This window comes from Ursus arctos, unplaced genomic scaffold, assembly GCF_023065955.2.
Source record: "Ursus arctos isolate Adak ecotype North America unplaced genomic scaffold, UrsArc2.0 scaffold_1, whole genome shotgun sequence".
Classification (NCBI taxonomy): Eukaryota; Metazoa; Chordata; class Mammalia; order Carnivora; family Ursidae; genus Ursus; species Ursus arctos.
Genome location: NW_026622763.1, coordinates 51,187,676 through 51,206,639, shown reverse-complemented (window position 1 = coordinate 51,206,639; position 18,964 = coordinate 51,187,676). Strand labels below are relative to the sequence as shown.

The 18,964-nt window shown below is 31.8% G+C and overlaps 1 protein-coding gene across 6 annotated transcripts in view; it reads right to left on the bottom strand.

Annotated features, from left to right (window-relative positions):
• Positions 1-18,964, bottom strand: part of DYNC1I2 (dynein cytoplasmic 1 intermediate chain 2) — a 53,053-nt gene that overhangs the window by 21,465 nt on the left and 12,624 nt on the right. For all 6 annotated transcript variants that reach the window (XM_026492566.4, XM_026492568.4, XM_026492567.4 and 3 more), the window contains exons 4-5: positions 18,536-18,626; positions 11,135-11,250 (exon numbers count right to left, since the gene is read on the bottom strand). In XM_026492566.4, coding sequence (XP_026348351.1) covers positions 11,135-11,250; positions 18,536-18,626 — 207 coding nt within the window. The remainder of the gene's footprint in view (positions 1-11,134; positions 11,251-18,535; positions 18,627-18,964) is intronic.

Sequence of the window (18,964 nt, the reverse complement as noted above, 5' to 3'; positions counted from 1 at the left end):
AGACAGAACAACATGCAACTCCTGCATAGTTTTATGTAGCATGCTGACACATTAATGCTGTAGAATGAAGAAAATCAAATGTCTAAAATAGCCTACAGAGCTGGCTGCTTACTTGTGATCTGAAACCATCAGTGTCTAATGGGTCTTCATATGGCATAAAGACGGCTTACATTAACTCTCAGGTTGCTATTTGAGAGGCAGATTTTAAAGATAATAGCTATGAGACCACATTTTCTATTCTGTCATTTTAAATGCAAGTCTCATTATCTACCATTGCATGATGTGGCAATAAGCACTTAAAATAATGTTTTCTTAACTTGGAACAAAAATATATATTGAGATACTATACAATATGTTTATAAGAAGACTTTATTACTAAATCTCCTCTCCAAACCAAGAACTTAAAATCACTAACTTTAAAATGTTATAGAACATACAACTCTGATTACCTTCTCTTTTACTATATACTGAGGCAGATTTTTATGAAGAAAATGCTTATTTTTATTGCCTAAACAGATGTGTCATTTGTCTATAAGGGAATGGCAGCAGGCATTTGCAGCAGAGTGCATCTTTAGTAATGAGGGCCTATTCAATAAGGGGACTTGTTATTTATAGTCATTTCCCTGACCCATGTTCAAAATTATCTAAAGCACACATACATGCTCCGTACACAAAAGAATGGTCAAGGATGGGAACCAGCTGCCAAGTCATGGTCCCAGCAGCCAGGCCAGCTGACTAGATAGCAACAACCAGATGGCACTGCTGGGATTGTGTCTTTCTGCTACAAGGTGGCAAAGGGATGGCACAACATTCTTCCGCTTGGCTGCTTCCAATCCCGTCTCTCCCCAATGGTGAGCCTGTGCAATTACCCACACTCCAGGAGGCCTACAGATAAGCCTTTACCCTGCAAACAAAATGCAGCTTGTAGGCCACACCAGCTGCCAAACCACACACATAGTGTTAGGTTTGGAGAGCGATGAAAATTTTTCTAAGTCTATAGTATAGGCAATAAAAATATAACTGTACCTGTAGGAAAGAAAGCTTTAAATGACACTGTATAATGCACACAATGATACAACCTCCAACTTAATCAAAATGATAATGACGTATGCCAATCCTACATTACTTGAAATTGAGCGATTTTTACGTTCTGACAAGTTTACAGAACTAGGATAAATGGCACGAATGATTTCAATATATGCTCATACTTTTGAACCAAATGGTGAAGGTTAAAATTTTTCCTTTCAAGGGCCTCAATCAGCCACAAAGGAAAACAGTAATCACTGTCTTTTCAGCCAGCCCAACCGCATTTGTCAGCCCTTTCTCCGTCAATGCAGCCAGAGCAATCAACCTGCCAAACATTCAGAATGGAAAAACAATCTGAAAATACAGGGTATAATGCACCTGCCAGTGAAAATGGCCATTTCAAGAAAAGCTAGTGATCTCAGTGACCCTGCTGAGGAGGCGGTGGTGCAAAGGGGAAAGAACACGTAAAAGAATTCTTAGTGATCGCCACTCTCTTGCACATTGACACTTCCTTACAAAGCATGCCAATTACAGCTTTTGTGCTACTTAAAAAAATGAAAGCTTTTTTTGGGCAAAATAATCACACAGAGAAACAGAAAGACAGTATTCCTTTTTAGATGAATTCTCATATACAACAGATTATTAATCTGAAAACAGTATAACTGGTGACAATTCTATACTGTACTGCTCAAACATGATGAAATTCTACCATAAACTCACCTGTAGGTGTAATATAATAAAACGGTTTAATTACATTTAACTCAGGACTTGACTTTTAGAATAATGATATATTTACTTCAATTAAAAATTAAGTCTGAGAATATATATATTTTTTTCCATTTTCTGGCTATCAGTTATCCTAACCAATTTTGTTTACTTGCAGGGTTTACGGTATGTAAATCCTAAAATCAAAGAGAGGGATTTTGAGACACCCTGGACAGGTCATTCTTGAGCACTGTGAATTATAAATTACAGCCTCCTATCCACATTGTATTTTCCTCCCTCAACTTTGTTGCATTATATGGCTTCTAAGTACTATTTCCAATGACAGGTGTCAAATTCCTGTCATAATGCATATGGTCAGTACTTTAGTGCTAAGTGACCTCATAATCTACATATTTAAGAGAAAAGATCTTGTTTATAAACCATCTTTTCCTTCTAAAATTTAAAATGTAGATGAAGTATGTTAGACAGTGATCTATATCCGCCTCTTATATGGCATTTGCTATGCCTATTTGCCCATACAGATCAGTTTAGTTGTTGCTGAACAATGAGTTACCAACTATTTAGATACATGTTTTCATGATTTTGTTTTAGAGTTAATGTACATACCTCCCTTTCTACATGGATGAAAAACTGATTTAAAAACTATGACAGGTCAAAAGATAAATAAAATGTCAAGGAATAAAAAACAAATGATCTGCTGTTCTTAAAAACTACAAAAGATTGTATTTTTATTATAAAGCTGGTCTTAAACAATTATCTATATATATCAAATATTTGGCAAAAATACCCATCAGTAAATCAGATTAGAGAATGTTCCTCTGAACAAATACACTTCTCTTTTTCAAAACTAATTTGATAGTTACTAAAGGACTACTGACATGTTCAAAAATATAGTATCATAATTCAGAAGATTTTCTAAGCTAGTCCTTATTACATGATAAACTTATAATGTATTTAAAACAGAAAAAGAATGCAACAGAGCAGGAAGACTGAAAAATGGGACTGCCATGTCACATCAATTTATTGATGAATATTCATTGCAATATGCTAAGTGGTTAACTCCATGCTTTCTCTGACAGCGAATCTAAGATTATAAACTGAGCAGTAAAGAATGCATAAAAGTAGCAGTTACTTTTAAAATGACAAATCTCTTGTCAATGAATGCTAAGACTAGGTTTAATGAACCATTGAATTTTTACTTTGAGTTAACATCAAAATTGTGATGTATTTTGGTGAGATGGAAAGAAAAGCTGCTCTGTAAATTAAGCTGCACCTAGAAATAACACCAAAGAATGAAATTCTAGTTGTCGGAATAATCTGTTACAATGGAGTAGGTTAATCAAAGTTAAATCATCTGTAAAATGGGTGGCTTTTGTTAAGCTGAAGGAAGGAGCCTTCAGAGCAAGTTTTCTCATCTGTATGTCACATTACACTTAGGAGACATTTAAGCTAAGAATAAGCCACAAAGTACACTTTTTGAATTATTTTAAGATGTTACAACACATTTAACAGGTAATATGTAACATCCTAGGAAATCCTCACTAAACACTGATACTTTTAAATCTATCACTTATCATGATTAATTCTCATTATGAAGTGAAAAACAAGTCCCATCATTAGTGCATTAATGTTGTTTAGAAAATATGTTTGTTGTCTATAAGTGTATTATGTAGTTTCATTATATTGGTGTGCTGTATTTTAGGACAGTTTAATGTCCTATGGAACATTACTAATTTACAAAGTAGCCTGATTATTTGTGGTACCAAGGAAGTTGCCACCAAGTTCTAAAAATCAGAAAATCTGTTGCAAATAAGAATGATTTAATTTTCAAAAATTCAGCTTGTGAATAACTTCACAAAATCTTTCATAAAATGAGATTAGAGGGAAATGCTTTAATCATTAGTTTTAAAATATAAGTTAGATATGAACAGTTTTCCTTTAATATTTTCAAAATAATCCTTTCTTTTCTAGATCAAAATCATTTTGAATCACTTCATTTCAATCCAGTTGTCCATAATTCCATCTACTTATACCTTACTCTTTAAAATCAATTTTAAGAGAATCTTATATTGGGACAAAGCTTCACGAATGGATCAATGGAATCCATTTTTTCTATATTTTTAAATATCTAGAATGATATGCAAGATCTCTTGGATTTCCTTAATAATTCAGATCCTCAACAAGGGAAAATATATAGCAGTCTTTTAAATCAGGAAATATTTTGAATACAGATCTAATGCAAACTTGGGGGGAAAAGAAGTAAATTTTCAATTATACCATTTACTTTAACACAATTTGTTTCTCTACATGGTCTTTTTTATACAAAATTCAGATTTATCTAGGCAGTACTGGCGTCATTGACATAGATCTGGATATCTGTGATCTCATAAATACTTTGATGCCATAATTTCAGATATACTGATTAAAAGTCTTTAAGATTACAAACAAATGCTTTAATTTTCAATTATATTTATATTCTTAGAAATTCTCTAAGGGTTAAAACTCATTTATTATCTTATTTATTCCAGAATTTTTAAAAATTCCACTTTGGACAAGGGTAATACTAACCAGGGGGCCCACAAATTTAGTCTACCTGGGAAGCATGAATTACAGACAGATGTTAAGATCACACAATAAAAAATTTAGAGCTATTTACATATAATACTTTTCTATACATTATAAATACCAATCGACATGTTCTTAAGGAAAAATATCTGGCTACTAAACCAATACCAAAAGTAACTGTAAAACTCCACACAGGTAAAAAACTGGAATAGTATAAGAATTGCATTTCACCGGAAATCAAAAGCCACGTTCTGGTTATAGCCCTATAGTCATCCACACTGTGACCACAGACTCATCAATTAACTTCTTCAGGCCTCCGTTTCCTCAGGTGTAAATAAACTGACTATATTAGATAACATAGGATTTCTTCCTCTTTAAAAATCTATCTAAAAAAAAATTTGTTAAAAAAATAAAAATAAAAATCTATCTAAAAATAGCAACAACAAAAATTTATACTGAAAAGGTAGATAAAAAATAATGCTATTTTCAAAAGAGTTAAAGACTTTTAAAAGCTAAGGGAAGAAAGTAACTTTTCCAGGAGTGTATCTGTGGGCACCATGAGAAGCTTTTTACCTGCAGAGAGCGAAATTGACTAAGGTCATATGTTCCTAGTCAATTTCATTCACAGTAGGTGCTTTAAGACAGCAAAGCACCTCAGTTCAGAAACAGCACTACCAACTTACAGAGTAAACGTGAAAGCAAGAAGATGGCTAGAATGGTGAAAAAGAAAAACAAGGCAGAATAAAAACCACTTTTTTTAAAAGAATAGATTCAGCCATTTAAAAAAATTGGTAGAAAGATAAGAGTTAAGCCTAAGACCAATTTTTATCTTCAATTTAGTAACTCATATTACTCCTGCACTGATTACAGTGCCTACCCAAGTTTAATTTACTGTCTGCTACAAATTGTAATTTCAGCAATTTTGTCTCATGGTGAGTTTTGGAATTTGTTACATAATTCTTAAATGGAAACCAAGCAGGCTAAGTTTGAGAACCACTGTATTAAAGCAAAGGATAAGTACAAGTACAGTTAAGCACAAAATGTTTTCATTATAAAACCTTAATTTCAGGTTTTTCTTTCCCTCTTTCTAAAACTTCCACAAATTGGGAAAAGAAACTTAACGGTAAGAGCCCTAGACATGAAAATAATTATAATAATATAGAAAGGAAATGATCTCATTTTTATAAATAGCTCCAAAGGCTAAGGATAGCCCCATGGTATCAGAATAAATTTCTCATTCTCCTTCACTTATATAACTCAACCTGAAACTAAAAGAAAAAAAAAAAAAAGAAAAAAAAAAAGGAAGGATGGCCTAGTGCCTTCATATATAGAGTATACTCAATAAAATTATAGAATCATGAATACTTGTTAGGTTGCAAATGAATAAACATGGACCTTTAAAAAATTAAAATCTAAGTCTAGTCCACATAGGAAAAGCTTAAAGGTAGTGGTGCTGATTCAGACATACTCATTAGAAACTGGACTGAGATCACTTATCTTGTCACTTTCATCTCCGATCAGTAAAGATAAGAAAAATTATATTTAGAACTATGAAAGATCAAAGCTGTTTATTCATTACTGTTAGACAATTACTACAAAGTATTATCCTGATGCAGATAAACCAATAAATAAGTTAATTAAACCATGCTATCCTTTAATGAAGTGTTTTTCAAACTACAGGTCTAACTAAACCAATAAATTTAGCACATTATGGTCATTTATCATTTAAAAAATGAAATACAACAAGAGAAGGGGACGTGCTGTTTAATAAAACCTTTGTTGTTTTATATATCTGTATATATAAATGTACTGTATTACACTGTACTGTATTACACTGTAAATTGAATTTTTTATCATAGGTTAGTACCAGAAAAGCATGAAAATGCTGCCTCAGTGGCAGCATGAAAGAGAAAGCTCACCTTAAAATCAGACTTGGTTTAGAATCTTAGCTACTAGTTATGTGACCCTTGATAAACTGTTTCAGTTTTACCTTCTTCATGTGTAAATAGAAACTATACTTAACTCTTATTACAGTTTTGGTGAGAGGATTAGAGATACTGTAAAGTGCTTCACACTGTACCTGATGTGAGCACTCTTTGTGGTTAAAATTTTCAGCTAGTAATTTAAACAAAGTTTGAAGAACCCTTACAAACGAGCAGCTAAAATAATATATTTGAAAGATGTTAACAGGTTGAATTTTGTTCAAAGCATTCACAGGGATACATAGAACACAAAATAACAACACATTTTTATCTACATAGTATGTCACCATGGAACCATGGAGAATCTATAATGGTTTCATTTATGGATCTAAGAGCAAATAAAGACTAGAATATGATACAGTCATATTAAAACAAAGAACAGAGACTAATCGTACTTTTTCTTCCAATTTCATCAATAATTATACTGTAGCACTAACACTTGAAAATAACCTATTTCCCAGTAGTTACTTACAGAGTAAATGCATGAAAATAAATAATGCAAGTAAGCAAAATCATTCTCCTGAGTAGATAAAAGCAATTAATTCCTTTGCCAAATAGTATGTTCTTACTACATGCCAGGCACTATCCAACAAGGCATTACAGCAATGAAGAAGAAACACTCTGTACACTCAGAAAATCTGGCAAAGAAGCTAAAGTTTGGTGATGCTAAAAGCCTTGCCCCAAATAATTTAAAACTGAAAAGAATACAGTTTATCTTGTGCTTCTGGATCATCAGCTTATCTAACAAATCATGATCTTTCAAATTTTTAAATACTTACAAAACAAAAATAGGAAAAAGAAGTTTTTAAAAATGCCCATCTTATACAGCTATACACTCAAATTAGTTCAATGGCAATAAATTACATGTTAACTTTTAAAAATTGACACACATCTCAAAATAAGCAATTAAAAATGCAAATTTCAAACAGGATATAAAATCATACGTGTGTGTGTGTATATATATATGTGTGTGTGTATATACATACAGACAGAATTTTTGAAAAAAATACATCCTAGAACACTGGAAACAAAATATTAACAGTGGTTATTACACAACGGAATCATGACACTTCCTCTTTATATCCTTTCCGTATTTTTTAATTGAAGTATAATTGTCACAAATATCCTATTAGTTTCAGGTATACATCACAGCGATTTGGCATTTTTTATACACAACAAAATGACTCTAACAATATGTCTAGTTATCATCTGTCACCATATAAAGTTATTATATTACTGAATATATTCCCTATACTGTACATTATAACCCCATGACTTATTTATTTTATAACTAGAAGTCTGTACCTCTTAATCCCCCTTAGCTATTTCACCCACCCCCAATATCTGCCCCCCTCTGGTAACAACCAACAATTTGTTTCCTGTATCTATGAATCTTGTTTCTGTTCTGCTTGGTTTTTTGGTTGTTTTTTTAGACTGCACATACAGGTGAAAACATATAGTATTTGTCTTTTCTGTCTGAATTATTTCACTTAGCATAATACCCTCTAGATCCATCCACGTTGTCACACATGGCAATATTTTATTCTTTTTATGGCTGAATAATATTCCATCTCCTTTACCCATTCATCTATCGATGAACACTTAGACTGCTTCCATTATCCTCGACTATTGGAAATGCTGCAATGAACAGAGGAGTGCACATGTATCCTTGTTTTCTTCAGATAAATACTCAGAAGTGGAATTGCTGGATTGTACGGTGATTACATTTTTAATTTTTTGAGGAAACTCCATACTCTTTTCTAGAGTGGCTGCACCAATTTATATTCCCATCAACAGTGTACAAGGGTTCCCTTTTCTCTACGTCATCACCAACTCTTGTTATTTTTTGTCTTTTTGATATACCCAATCTGACAGGTATGAGGTAGTATCTCACTGTAGTTTTGATTTGCATTTCCCTGATGATTAATGATGTTGAACATCTTTTCATGTGTCTACTGTAAGTCTTTGGAAAGATGTCTATTCAAAGTCCTCTGCCTATTTTTTAATTGTTTTTTTTTATATTGTTTAAGTTCTTTATATATTTTGGATATTAACCCCTTCTCAGGTGTATGATTTGCCAAGTTCTTCTCCCATTCAACAGGTTGCCTTTTAGTTTGGTTGATGGTTTTGCAAAAGCTTTTTAGTTTAATGTAATTCCTTTTGTCTATTTTAGCCTTTGTGCCCTTGCCTGAGGAAACTGGTCTAAAAAAATATGTATGGCTAAGACTGATGTCAAAGAGCTTAACTGCTTATATTTTCTTCCAGGAGTTTTATGGTTTCAGGTCTTACATTGAAATCTTTAATCCATTTTGAATTTATTCTTGTATATGATGGAAGATAGTAGCCTAGTTTCATTCTCTGTATTTTCTAAATTCTCCATGATATACTACTCTAATAATTAGCAAAAAATTATTTAAAAAAAGGAATTCTTCACTTAAACTGAATATATTATGATAGGCATTACCCACAATAGCTTCAGAATGCTTTACATTTCAAACAATCCAAAATGTATTTCATAAGTATGATGGAATAACTAAAAATAAATCTCCAAATTATTAGATGAAGAAAACCAGCCTAATATGCTTTTTAAACGAGTCATTTTGTCCTCATTTTGGCTATTTTGCTCGCTTTTTTAACATATATAATAATGTAACTTCAGAAAGACAGACATTAAAATACTTGAATATACTAATTAATATTATTTTCCAGAAATTATGGAATCCTGCAGTATTAGTATTCTCCATACTGTTAGTTCAACACTTCATCTTTCCTTTTTTCTTTAAGTTACTTATGTCTCAAGATTACCATTAGTGGCTTATTTTCTAGGAAGATGAGGATCTTCGTCCTGTGAAAGCTATTTTACCAATCTAGGAATGAAAAAAAATGTATCCACAGAAATGAACATTCACATGATCAAGTAAAAAAAAAAAAAAAAAAAAAAAAAAAAAGACCTGGATAAAAATGTTACCCTGATATCCTCAAATTTTTGGAAGTGTAATTGTATGTATGATAATGTCAACTCTTTTGGGGGAACAAGATAAAAGTGAACAGAAAAGTTTAAGGTATTTATCTCACTTCCATCCTTAGTGGGCAGGGAAAGGATAGTTGTTAAAAAGTACATAGACTGTAAATAGGTATAATCCTATTTCTTTTGAGGTATGTATGAACATGAAAATCTAAAGATTTTCTTTGATAACAGTTAAAGGTTTCAAGGATTTTTTTTAAGGTGGGGGGAAGGGACAGAGAGAGAGGGAGAGAGAATCTTAACCAGACTTCATGCTGGGACATGGGGCTTGATAGCGCAACCCTGAGATCATGACTTGAGCCAAAATCAAGAGTTGGATGCTTAGCCAAATGAGCCACCCAGGCGCTCCAATGATGTTTTTCTCCTTTTTGCTTACCTACATTTTTCTGGGCTTTCTTAAGTGAATATTACTTTTGATTGTTCTTAATGGAGAAACATGGTAATGAAACTAAAATTTTAAAAATAAATTAACTTAAATATTTGATACACAAAGTTTTAATGTTTGATATTCCATAATTAAACAGGAATAAATTTTCCTGGCCAAAGAGAAAAAATGCTCCTTATGCACAGACTGCTAAAAGGAAAAATTTATTATTGGACCACAATCCAAAATACAACTCTAAAATCCATTAACTCATTTGGTGGTAAACCCTGATATGACCAGAGGTAAAGCTATTTATAATCATTATTTATCTTACTTAGTTTGAATATTCATATCTTCTGCTGCCACAAATATTAATGCCTAAGATGCTGCTGGTGTGTTTATTTACAGTACATATACTTTACTAGTAACGTTTCTAAAATCTGACAAATTCTGAATTCAAATACATATGTGTCTTCAAAGGTTCAGGTAAGAAACTGTGGACCTGTGTTAGGGATATTACGTCAATCTCTTCTATGTGTGACATAAATTTATTAGCCTAACTGGAAAAAAACAAGAACATATTAACTTTATGCTTGAATCATCATCTGATGAGATTTTAAAAATCAGTCCCCAATGTAAAAATGATAACTCCTTCTGGTTTAAGAACCAAAAGACTCCTGGGGCACCTGGATGGCTCAGTTGGTTAAGTGGCCAACTCTTGATTTCAGCTCAGGTTATGATCTCAGGGTCCTGGGATCCAGCCTTGCATCAGGCTCTATGCTCAGAAGGGAAAATGCTTGAGGATTCTCTCTCTCCCTTGCCCTCTGCCCCTCTTGCTCTCTCTCTCTCTAATAAATAACTCTTAAAAAAAAAAAAATCAAAAGACCCGACATTCAATATAATGTCTGTGTATACATCTATTACAGATGAAAAGCTGCTCATGAAATCAACATAATAGAGCCCTTAGATCATAAAAGCAGAAGTTTAAGAATTAGGTCTAGATTTGTTCATTAATATGGATAACAATGACAGCATTTAGAATATCATATGCTCTATGAAAATAATTTACCCCATGGTTTCATTTACTGTGTGATACACTCTTTTAGAGAAGGATTATGCTCAGTGACAGAGAAATAGAACATTCCTAAGCTTTTCCGATTCTAAAGTATCACATGTCAATGATAAAACGAAGATTAAAAACTTAAGTTTATGTCAACAAAATTAAAAACCATACATACAGTTTATACTTTTATTAACTTCTAAAAGAAAAAGGTTTAAAGCTCTAAGAAACAAATACATCAATACAAAAACCTTAAAGCATTAGTTTTATGTTTCCCTAAGAAAATATGCCAAAAAACAAACAAAAAAAAGGAAGACAAAAAAAGAAAGAATCTATTTATTCAATATGGGAATTTAATGATCATCATATTAAGGATAGATATTTACCTTCTTTGGGTTGAGCCATAACTGGAGTCTGAGTTTCCTTTGTATATGTGACGATTTCTCGAGGAGGAAAGTCAACTTGTGTAATTTTAGCCATTCCAAGTTTAATAGGTCCTCGTCTAAATAAAGTGAAGACAAATGTTTTTAAATACAACAAATGAAACATTTTAACTACATCAAACCATGTTATTTTGGAAAATTAAGAATTAAACATTGTGTAGCCAACACTGTAATTTAAATTCCTGTTTTATTCAAGAAATTTTAGATGAACAATGAATTGGCTTTATTTTAACAAAAGAATTTAGAAGGTAGCAAAAGCAAAAGATATTTCTGAATCACTCAAGATGTTTGTTTTTCACGTTAAAAAGGCAAATAATTTAGTTTCTTAGAGCAAATGTGTGGGTATAATAGAGGAAGAGGAAAGGAATTTCAGAGTGGACTACTAAATATGGTTGGTTATGAGAACTGTTCTTAGAAGGGATATGATTCCAGATTTTTTTGAAGAGGCAGATATATGGATCTCAGACCACGTTTAGCTTCCTTCACCATTATGAGACTTAAGCTTTAAGAATGAAAAACAAGTTTCTGTTGAAAACCTTTTTTCTACTTATATTTCGCAGAAATTGAGAATCATACAATTTAGATTTTAATATTAAATATTTAAACTTTTAAATCTCTAATCTCTGCATGGTCAGTACTGTCCTTGATTCACATATGGACAAACTACAATGCAGATATTCTACACTTGAATTAAAGCAACAGATACTTTAAATACAATAAAACTATTAAAGTCACTTCTGTTTTAAATAGACAGAAAACATTCTTTTTTTGACAAACAGAAGAGAACTGTAGCTGAGGAAAATGGATCAGAAGAGAAATATTTTTTATTAGATATATAGAGAATCTTTTCTTGATTTACTAGCTGTCTAAATGCTAAATCAAATAATACAGTATGCTTACAAGCTCCCAAAGAAGTTCTCAATTATAAGACTGTCTTAAAAGGATATCTAATAAAAGCATTGCTGTAACTTCAGAATATCAAGCAGGATATCTGAAATATATACATATATGTAATAATAACTATTTTCTTATAATAAAACATTTTCAAAATTCTAAATACAAAAAAATATAATAAAATTAGTATATTAAATGGGTTAGTTTTCTCTAAGGTCCCAAATGTGGGCTATAATAAATTTTTAATGTGTTTTCCACTTTAGGAATATCTTAGCTTTAAAGGGGGAAAAAAGTGCATAATCAAAGAAATAAATAGGAAAACTTATGCAGATTTGAAGTAATCTCGTGTTCTAAGAATAAAGTTTGAAATAAGAAACACTGTATTCTGAACTTTAAGATGTAAACTACTTGAAAAGTAAATCATTCACGTATCTGGGAAAAAATGGCCAAGCCAAGAACATTAGGAACAAGTTACTAACTTGGCTGCATATAGGGTCTAATTAGACAAAAATCACATTAGAGCAAACAAACAAAATACTCTTAAGATTTAGGGGTAGAAGGGTAGGAAGGTAATACCTCACTTATCCAAAGCCACTTTTCCTGAGAATAAAGAAGCAACTAGGGGGAGGAGGTCCTCAGGGCAGCCAACAGAGAAGCTTCCAGTTAATGTACAAGAAACTCAGAAGCTCATATACTTTTCTTATATGCCCTAATTGAAGGCTTTATTTACTCTTACTTTAGACATAATTCCAAAAGGTATTGGTCACGTGTTTTAGAAGGTGAAAATTATCAAATTACTATCTGAGTAAGGCACAATAGCAGCAACAAACATAACTTGCATTGGAGACTAGAATAAATAAATGAGTGAATAAATGAATTAAAAAATAAATCAGGGATCGTGCCCACCCAGGGACGCCAAAAAAAATAAAAATAAAAATAAATCAGTAACAATCTGGGGCCATAGTGTAGATGACCAACAGTTCTGTTCCTCTTAAAAACTTGGAAATCATCAGGAAATTTTAATACAAGAAAATAAATATTCATATCAAGTAACCCAGAAAAGGTTCAATTACATGTAGAATACACACCAGAAAAAGTCTGGGAAGTTTTTAATACAGCTTAGAAAAATTCACATTAAAAATATGGAAATAATCAAAGGACTTGGGACACTTAAATGGGTAGACTTAGGGTACCTACAAAATCAGATACATAAAAATTTCTTTCACTAATGATAAAGGATAAATGAGGTGTCACAGTAAAATATTAACTCTTTTCCTAACTGTATAACGTACATTAGAAATTTAAATAAAATTAGGACAGTTTCACAAAGAATCAAATTAATTATAAAAGAGGGAAGGTAAAAAATCTATTCAATACCCCAAATCGGAATCTGAGTGAAGCTGAAGAACTGATGGATCTGTATCCCAATGCAGCGTCCTAAATGGTTGTAGGACAACCATGAAGCATTAGCAAAAAAGGCCATAAGTTAGTCAAGCAAATACATTCTATGAATAGGTAAAACTAAAATACTGTTCACAATTATAAACCACATGTTCTGGTTAGTATGAAAAAAACACCACGTATCATCACTCAATGCTCTAGTGCACGCCATAAGCATAAGGTGGTTAAGGATGCAAAGACACAACCCAGAATAGTTAAAAGACAGTATTTTCAGATTACAGGAAACTAATATTGCCTAATAACAGACAAGAACAGCCAAAGCATCCAACAACACAAATAATATATTATTTTTGGATAACAAGCTAGGCTATAAAAATAGCTAAAATTTTAATTTTCTTAATTAAAAAAGCATTAGTAAAAACATCTTAGTTAACATATTATAATCTTGCCCAAAGCATTTATTAAATGTGTGCAGGAAATTGTCATATTGGTAAAGGAAATGAATCAACACATAAGCCTTTCGGTAAGAAAACCAAAGACTATTCCACTGGGATACAAAAAAGCTAAAGTTTCCAAAATGTGACCCCTATGTAATTTATGGGTTAAGCACTGCCTTGGGCTTACATGTCATCTGCTTCAGAAAACAACTAAAGATTTCTGTCTGTAGGAAAAAATAAATTTTCCCAGGAAAAATATTTTATGTTCAAAGGACTTACCTAAATTAACTAAACTTCTAGAGAGTACCAATTCTAAATAAATATTTGGTTGTGTTTTAGCCTTCTGGGTAAATAACTTACACAGGATCTTTTCCACTTAAGCCAAATCTTGTATTACTAGAACCAAAGGTACTTTATCACATGGGCATTCTTATAAGTTAGCAATACATAAGATAATTATATACAGTACTGTATGATACTCATAGCCCCTCTTAAAATGTTAAGCACAATATATTCAGTACTACCATTTTTGGTAGTACTTAAAAAGTTAAGCACAATATATTCAGTATTACCATATATATACTCACTTATACAAGTTATAACAAACAACTAAAACAGCTACACTATTTAAATACAACAAATGATTTCTGTATTTTACCTGTCTATACAACTTATCGATAAAAACACTCAGATGAATTGAACTAGAGAAATTCTTCTTATTAAAAATACAAGAAAGATTTGGGGATATAAACAGGATCGTGTATATGCAAAGAAAAGGTCACTCTGATTACTTTGTACTAAGCAATGAACAGCAACAAACTTAGGCATTGTTAAATCAGAAGGGGTTCTATTAGGTGCTATCGAAGGAATGTTCTGTCCCTGGCCTTTACATTATATGAGAGGTATAGCTGTTATCAGTGACCTACAGCTCCTTGTTGAGGATGTCATTTACGTCTAAAATTAAGCAAAACTTTACTAAAAATACAGCTAGTACTGAAAATACATTGCACAATATGCATAATTATGTTTATTAAAGGCATTAGCAAACATATAAAGTAAAATTCCAATATAATCCAAAAGCCTGAAAAATAAACTGATCAAGAATGGAAAAAGGAACAAGATGCATGGATTACCCAATTGAGTAACTGTCCGCTAAATTTTAGAGATAACAGAAGTGACTGAGAAAGAGACCTAGAAATTTAGTGAAATTCAACTCTGAATCTGCAGAGTTAGAGAGATATCGCTTCTCATGGCCTTTTATATTTGTTCATAAATTACAACCAGGCGCAACAGAAATTTTTGGCATTTAGAAATAGTGATTCAGGTATGTCTCGATACCATATTTGGTAATGTTTAATATATCTGTTCCCACTCCTTGAGTGTACTAATCTTGGACTGTCTTGCCCAGTTAACAGAGTGTGTAGGTTCATACATCTCACACATCTTCATGGATTTTCCCGTGATATTTCTTCTTATTCTCTTCATTCTTTCATTACCAACATGCCTGCTCAATTCAAGTTCATTCTGTTTCATTCTCAGATCATAGCATTCTTTTCAAAAGCCATATATTTAGAAATGCTATTATTTCACTGCCAATAGCACAATTAATCAACAAGATTATCTACCTCCTATGGAATCTGGAGATGATGTAGAATTCATAGCTTTTACTCTTGTATGTATACATATATACATAAAAAAGAACCTATGCAGCCCTCTTGAAAATTAATGATTAAAGCCAAGTCTGTGCTCTCAAAGGAGACAATGTATATAGTAAGATTAAAAAGATACAAGGTCATCTCATTCAAAAAGAGGAATTTTTTTTGCTCTCCTGTTAAACTGAGAAGAAACTAAATTTTATATTCATTCTCTAATAAGAACAAATACCCCTAAAGATATTTAAATACCTGTTTTCTTGTTTTATAACTTATCATTAAAAATCTATACTTTAAACTTAAACAAACACAACTTAGCACACTATGCTAGTACTTTTCAGTACAGCGAATAATATCTTTTAAATTAATTATGTACTCACTAGAATGTAAGTTCCATGAAGGCAAGGACCATGAATATTTTATTTTCTGTGGTAATCTATACAGTATTTAACATTAAACTGGCAATTTGATGAATACATGTACTATATACAAATAAATATTTTTCTGAACAGTATTTACTCCCTGTACCAATTCACAATATTCCAATGCGTCTCTAATAAACTCTAGGTTTCCCAATGAAACTCAAAAGGATATGTTCTAATTCACATTACTTTAAAAAACCAGGCAGATGGGAGCACCTGGATGGCTGAGTTGGTTGGGCATCCAACTATTGGTTTCGACTCAGGTCATGATATCAGGGGTCATGGGATCAAGCCTCATGTCGGGGCTCTGTACTTAGGGGGGAGTCTGCTTCAGTTTCTCTCCCTCTGACCCTCCCCCCACTCGCACTCCCTCTCTCTCTCTCAAATAAATAAATCTTTAAAAAAAAAAAGGAACAAAATAAAGTAGATGTTAATTTTGAAAGCAAACTTGCTGGAGCAACATTTAAAATAATCTTTCTACTATTCAAAATCAAGAACATAGAGTTCAAAATGAACATGGTATAATATCTACATAAAAATAATTTATAATACAAATAAATTTAATAAATATAATAATTCTTCATTTGGGTAAATATTTGTAGCATGGTAAAGCTGTAGAAAGGAAATAAAAGCCTTCTCTTGAAAACACCACTTGCTTATTAGTAGAGGAATATTAACATAATTGTACAAAAATACAAAAGTAGGAAGTATGAAACAAATTTAGTCTTAAAAACGAATTTAGACTAAATAAATTTAGCCTTTAGTTTAATAATATATACTATTTTATAACGTACTATTATTTCTAAAAAAAGTTTTGATTGTTCTTAAATGATGGTTTTATTATTTACTTCTGATGACAATATAGCTTAGATTTGCAATTTTGGTTCTATTTACAAAACAGTTTTGGAAAACACATCTCAAATCCAAACTGGTGAGACTTTTTGTTTTTTAATTGTTAATGATAACCTGATTATTCAGGAATTGATTAAAATATCTAGTTTATTATCTAGCTCCCTTGCTTCTTTTTTCCTGCCTTTTAGATTCTCATTACTCATTTCTAACTTCAATCAGAGGAACTCAGGCACAAAGAAGATGAAACTTCTCAAGTTTATTTCTTATTAGGAGGTATGTTAAGTCATTTTTCTGAGGATGACATTTAACTTCCTGCCCAAAATAAGGATTCCAAATAAAAATTTTAACTATGTTTAATCTCATTTCAGCTAACACAAGGAGTCAAAAAGTATGATGCTCTTTTTAAAAGACTTGCTGTTATTGTGTGTGTGTGTGTGTGTGTGTGTGCGCGCGACAAAGAGGAATAAGTAAAAATACTTTCCCCAATATAATCTTTGGAGAGAAGCTGAAATCTTACTGAACTTTTGGAAAGCAAGTCCCAGGGCAGGATCCTAAAATAAATATGAAATACAGTTTCACAAGGAAGACAGGAGTATGGGAAAACTTGGCAGAAAAAAATTTTTTTAAGTGAGGTATAATTGACACATAACACTATATTACTTTCAGGTGTACACAATAATGATTCGATATTTGTATATATTGTGAAATGATCACCACAATTCTAGTTAACATGTGTCAGCATATACAGTTACAAATTTTTTCTTGTGATAAGAACTTTTAAGATCTACTCTTCAGCAATCTTCAAATATGCAATATAGTATTACTAACTGTAGTCACCATGCTGTACATTACATCCCCATGACATATTTATTTTATAACTAGAAGTTTGTACCTTTTGAAACTTTTCACCCATTTTGCCCATTCCCTATCCCCCACTTCTGGCAACCACCGATCTGTTCTCTGTATCTAGGAGCTTGGATTTCTTTGGATTTTGGAGGTAAGGTTTTTTTTGGTTTTGTTTTGTTTTGTTTTTTAGATTCCACACATAGGTGACCTAATTCAGTATTTGCTTTTCTCTGATTTCATTTAGCATAATGCCCTCAAGACAGTAAACACTCCTGTTTCCTCAGCAGTTATCTCTATTTGATATTTTATGCACTGTTATTTTCTATCTTAATTAGTACTAGAGACTCAATAGAACACAACTGAAGTGTTTAACTGAATTGTTTAGATTTTCAATTACTGAATGGACAATTAAGCACAACAGAGGTTTTACATTATTTATAAACTATTTTATACTATATTTATACTATTGTATTTATATTATTTTATACTATCATACACTATTTACACACTATTTACATTGTTTATATTATATCATACAAACAAAACATTTACACAACCCATGAACTATGCTTAAGCAGAAAAAATTAAGTGAATTAACGTCTCTATTTTAATATAAAATAATTAGTGTAAAATGAGTTAACTATTCAGTCTAAATTAATCAAGAACGACAGTTAAAATACTATTAAAAATTTCCCCCAATTTAAAACAAACAATTTCTGTGCCATTTAGATTTCAAAATGCTAGTTTTAACATAACTATTTAGAGTCCCTCTAAAGCATTAATAGTACGTGGGCACTAAATGCATTCTATCATTAAACTGTTAAAAGAAATTTACTGTACCTAGATCCCACTGCACCATCTCCAGAGTCTTGGCTTCCAGCTTCACTTGGTGTGCTCACAGATTTGGAGGATGGAGACATAGGAGGAGGGACTAAATAGTGAAATAGACAGGTATCCGCTGTTACTACACGGAGAGGTTGCTCAGCTTATGACGTTTCAAAAGTAATTTAACATGAAGTAATTAACAAAAAAGAAAAAATGGCAAACCAAAAAACAAAAATACATGAATGAAAATGAACAGTAGAAAGAAGAGGAGAAAGACAAAGTTAACAATGCATGCTGACGACTCATGCAATTTCTCTGGCAAAATGCATTGGGTTTTATATTAAAAAAAAAGCAAGATTATGAAAGGATGCATCTTCATCCCAGCCAACACCAAATGTGGGCACTAATTTTCAAAGGAGAGCATTCCTTCCCCCCTTTCTAACT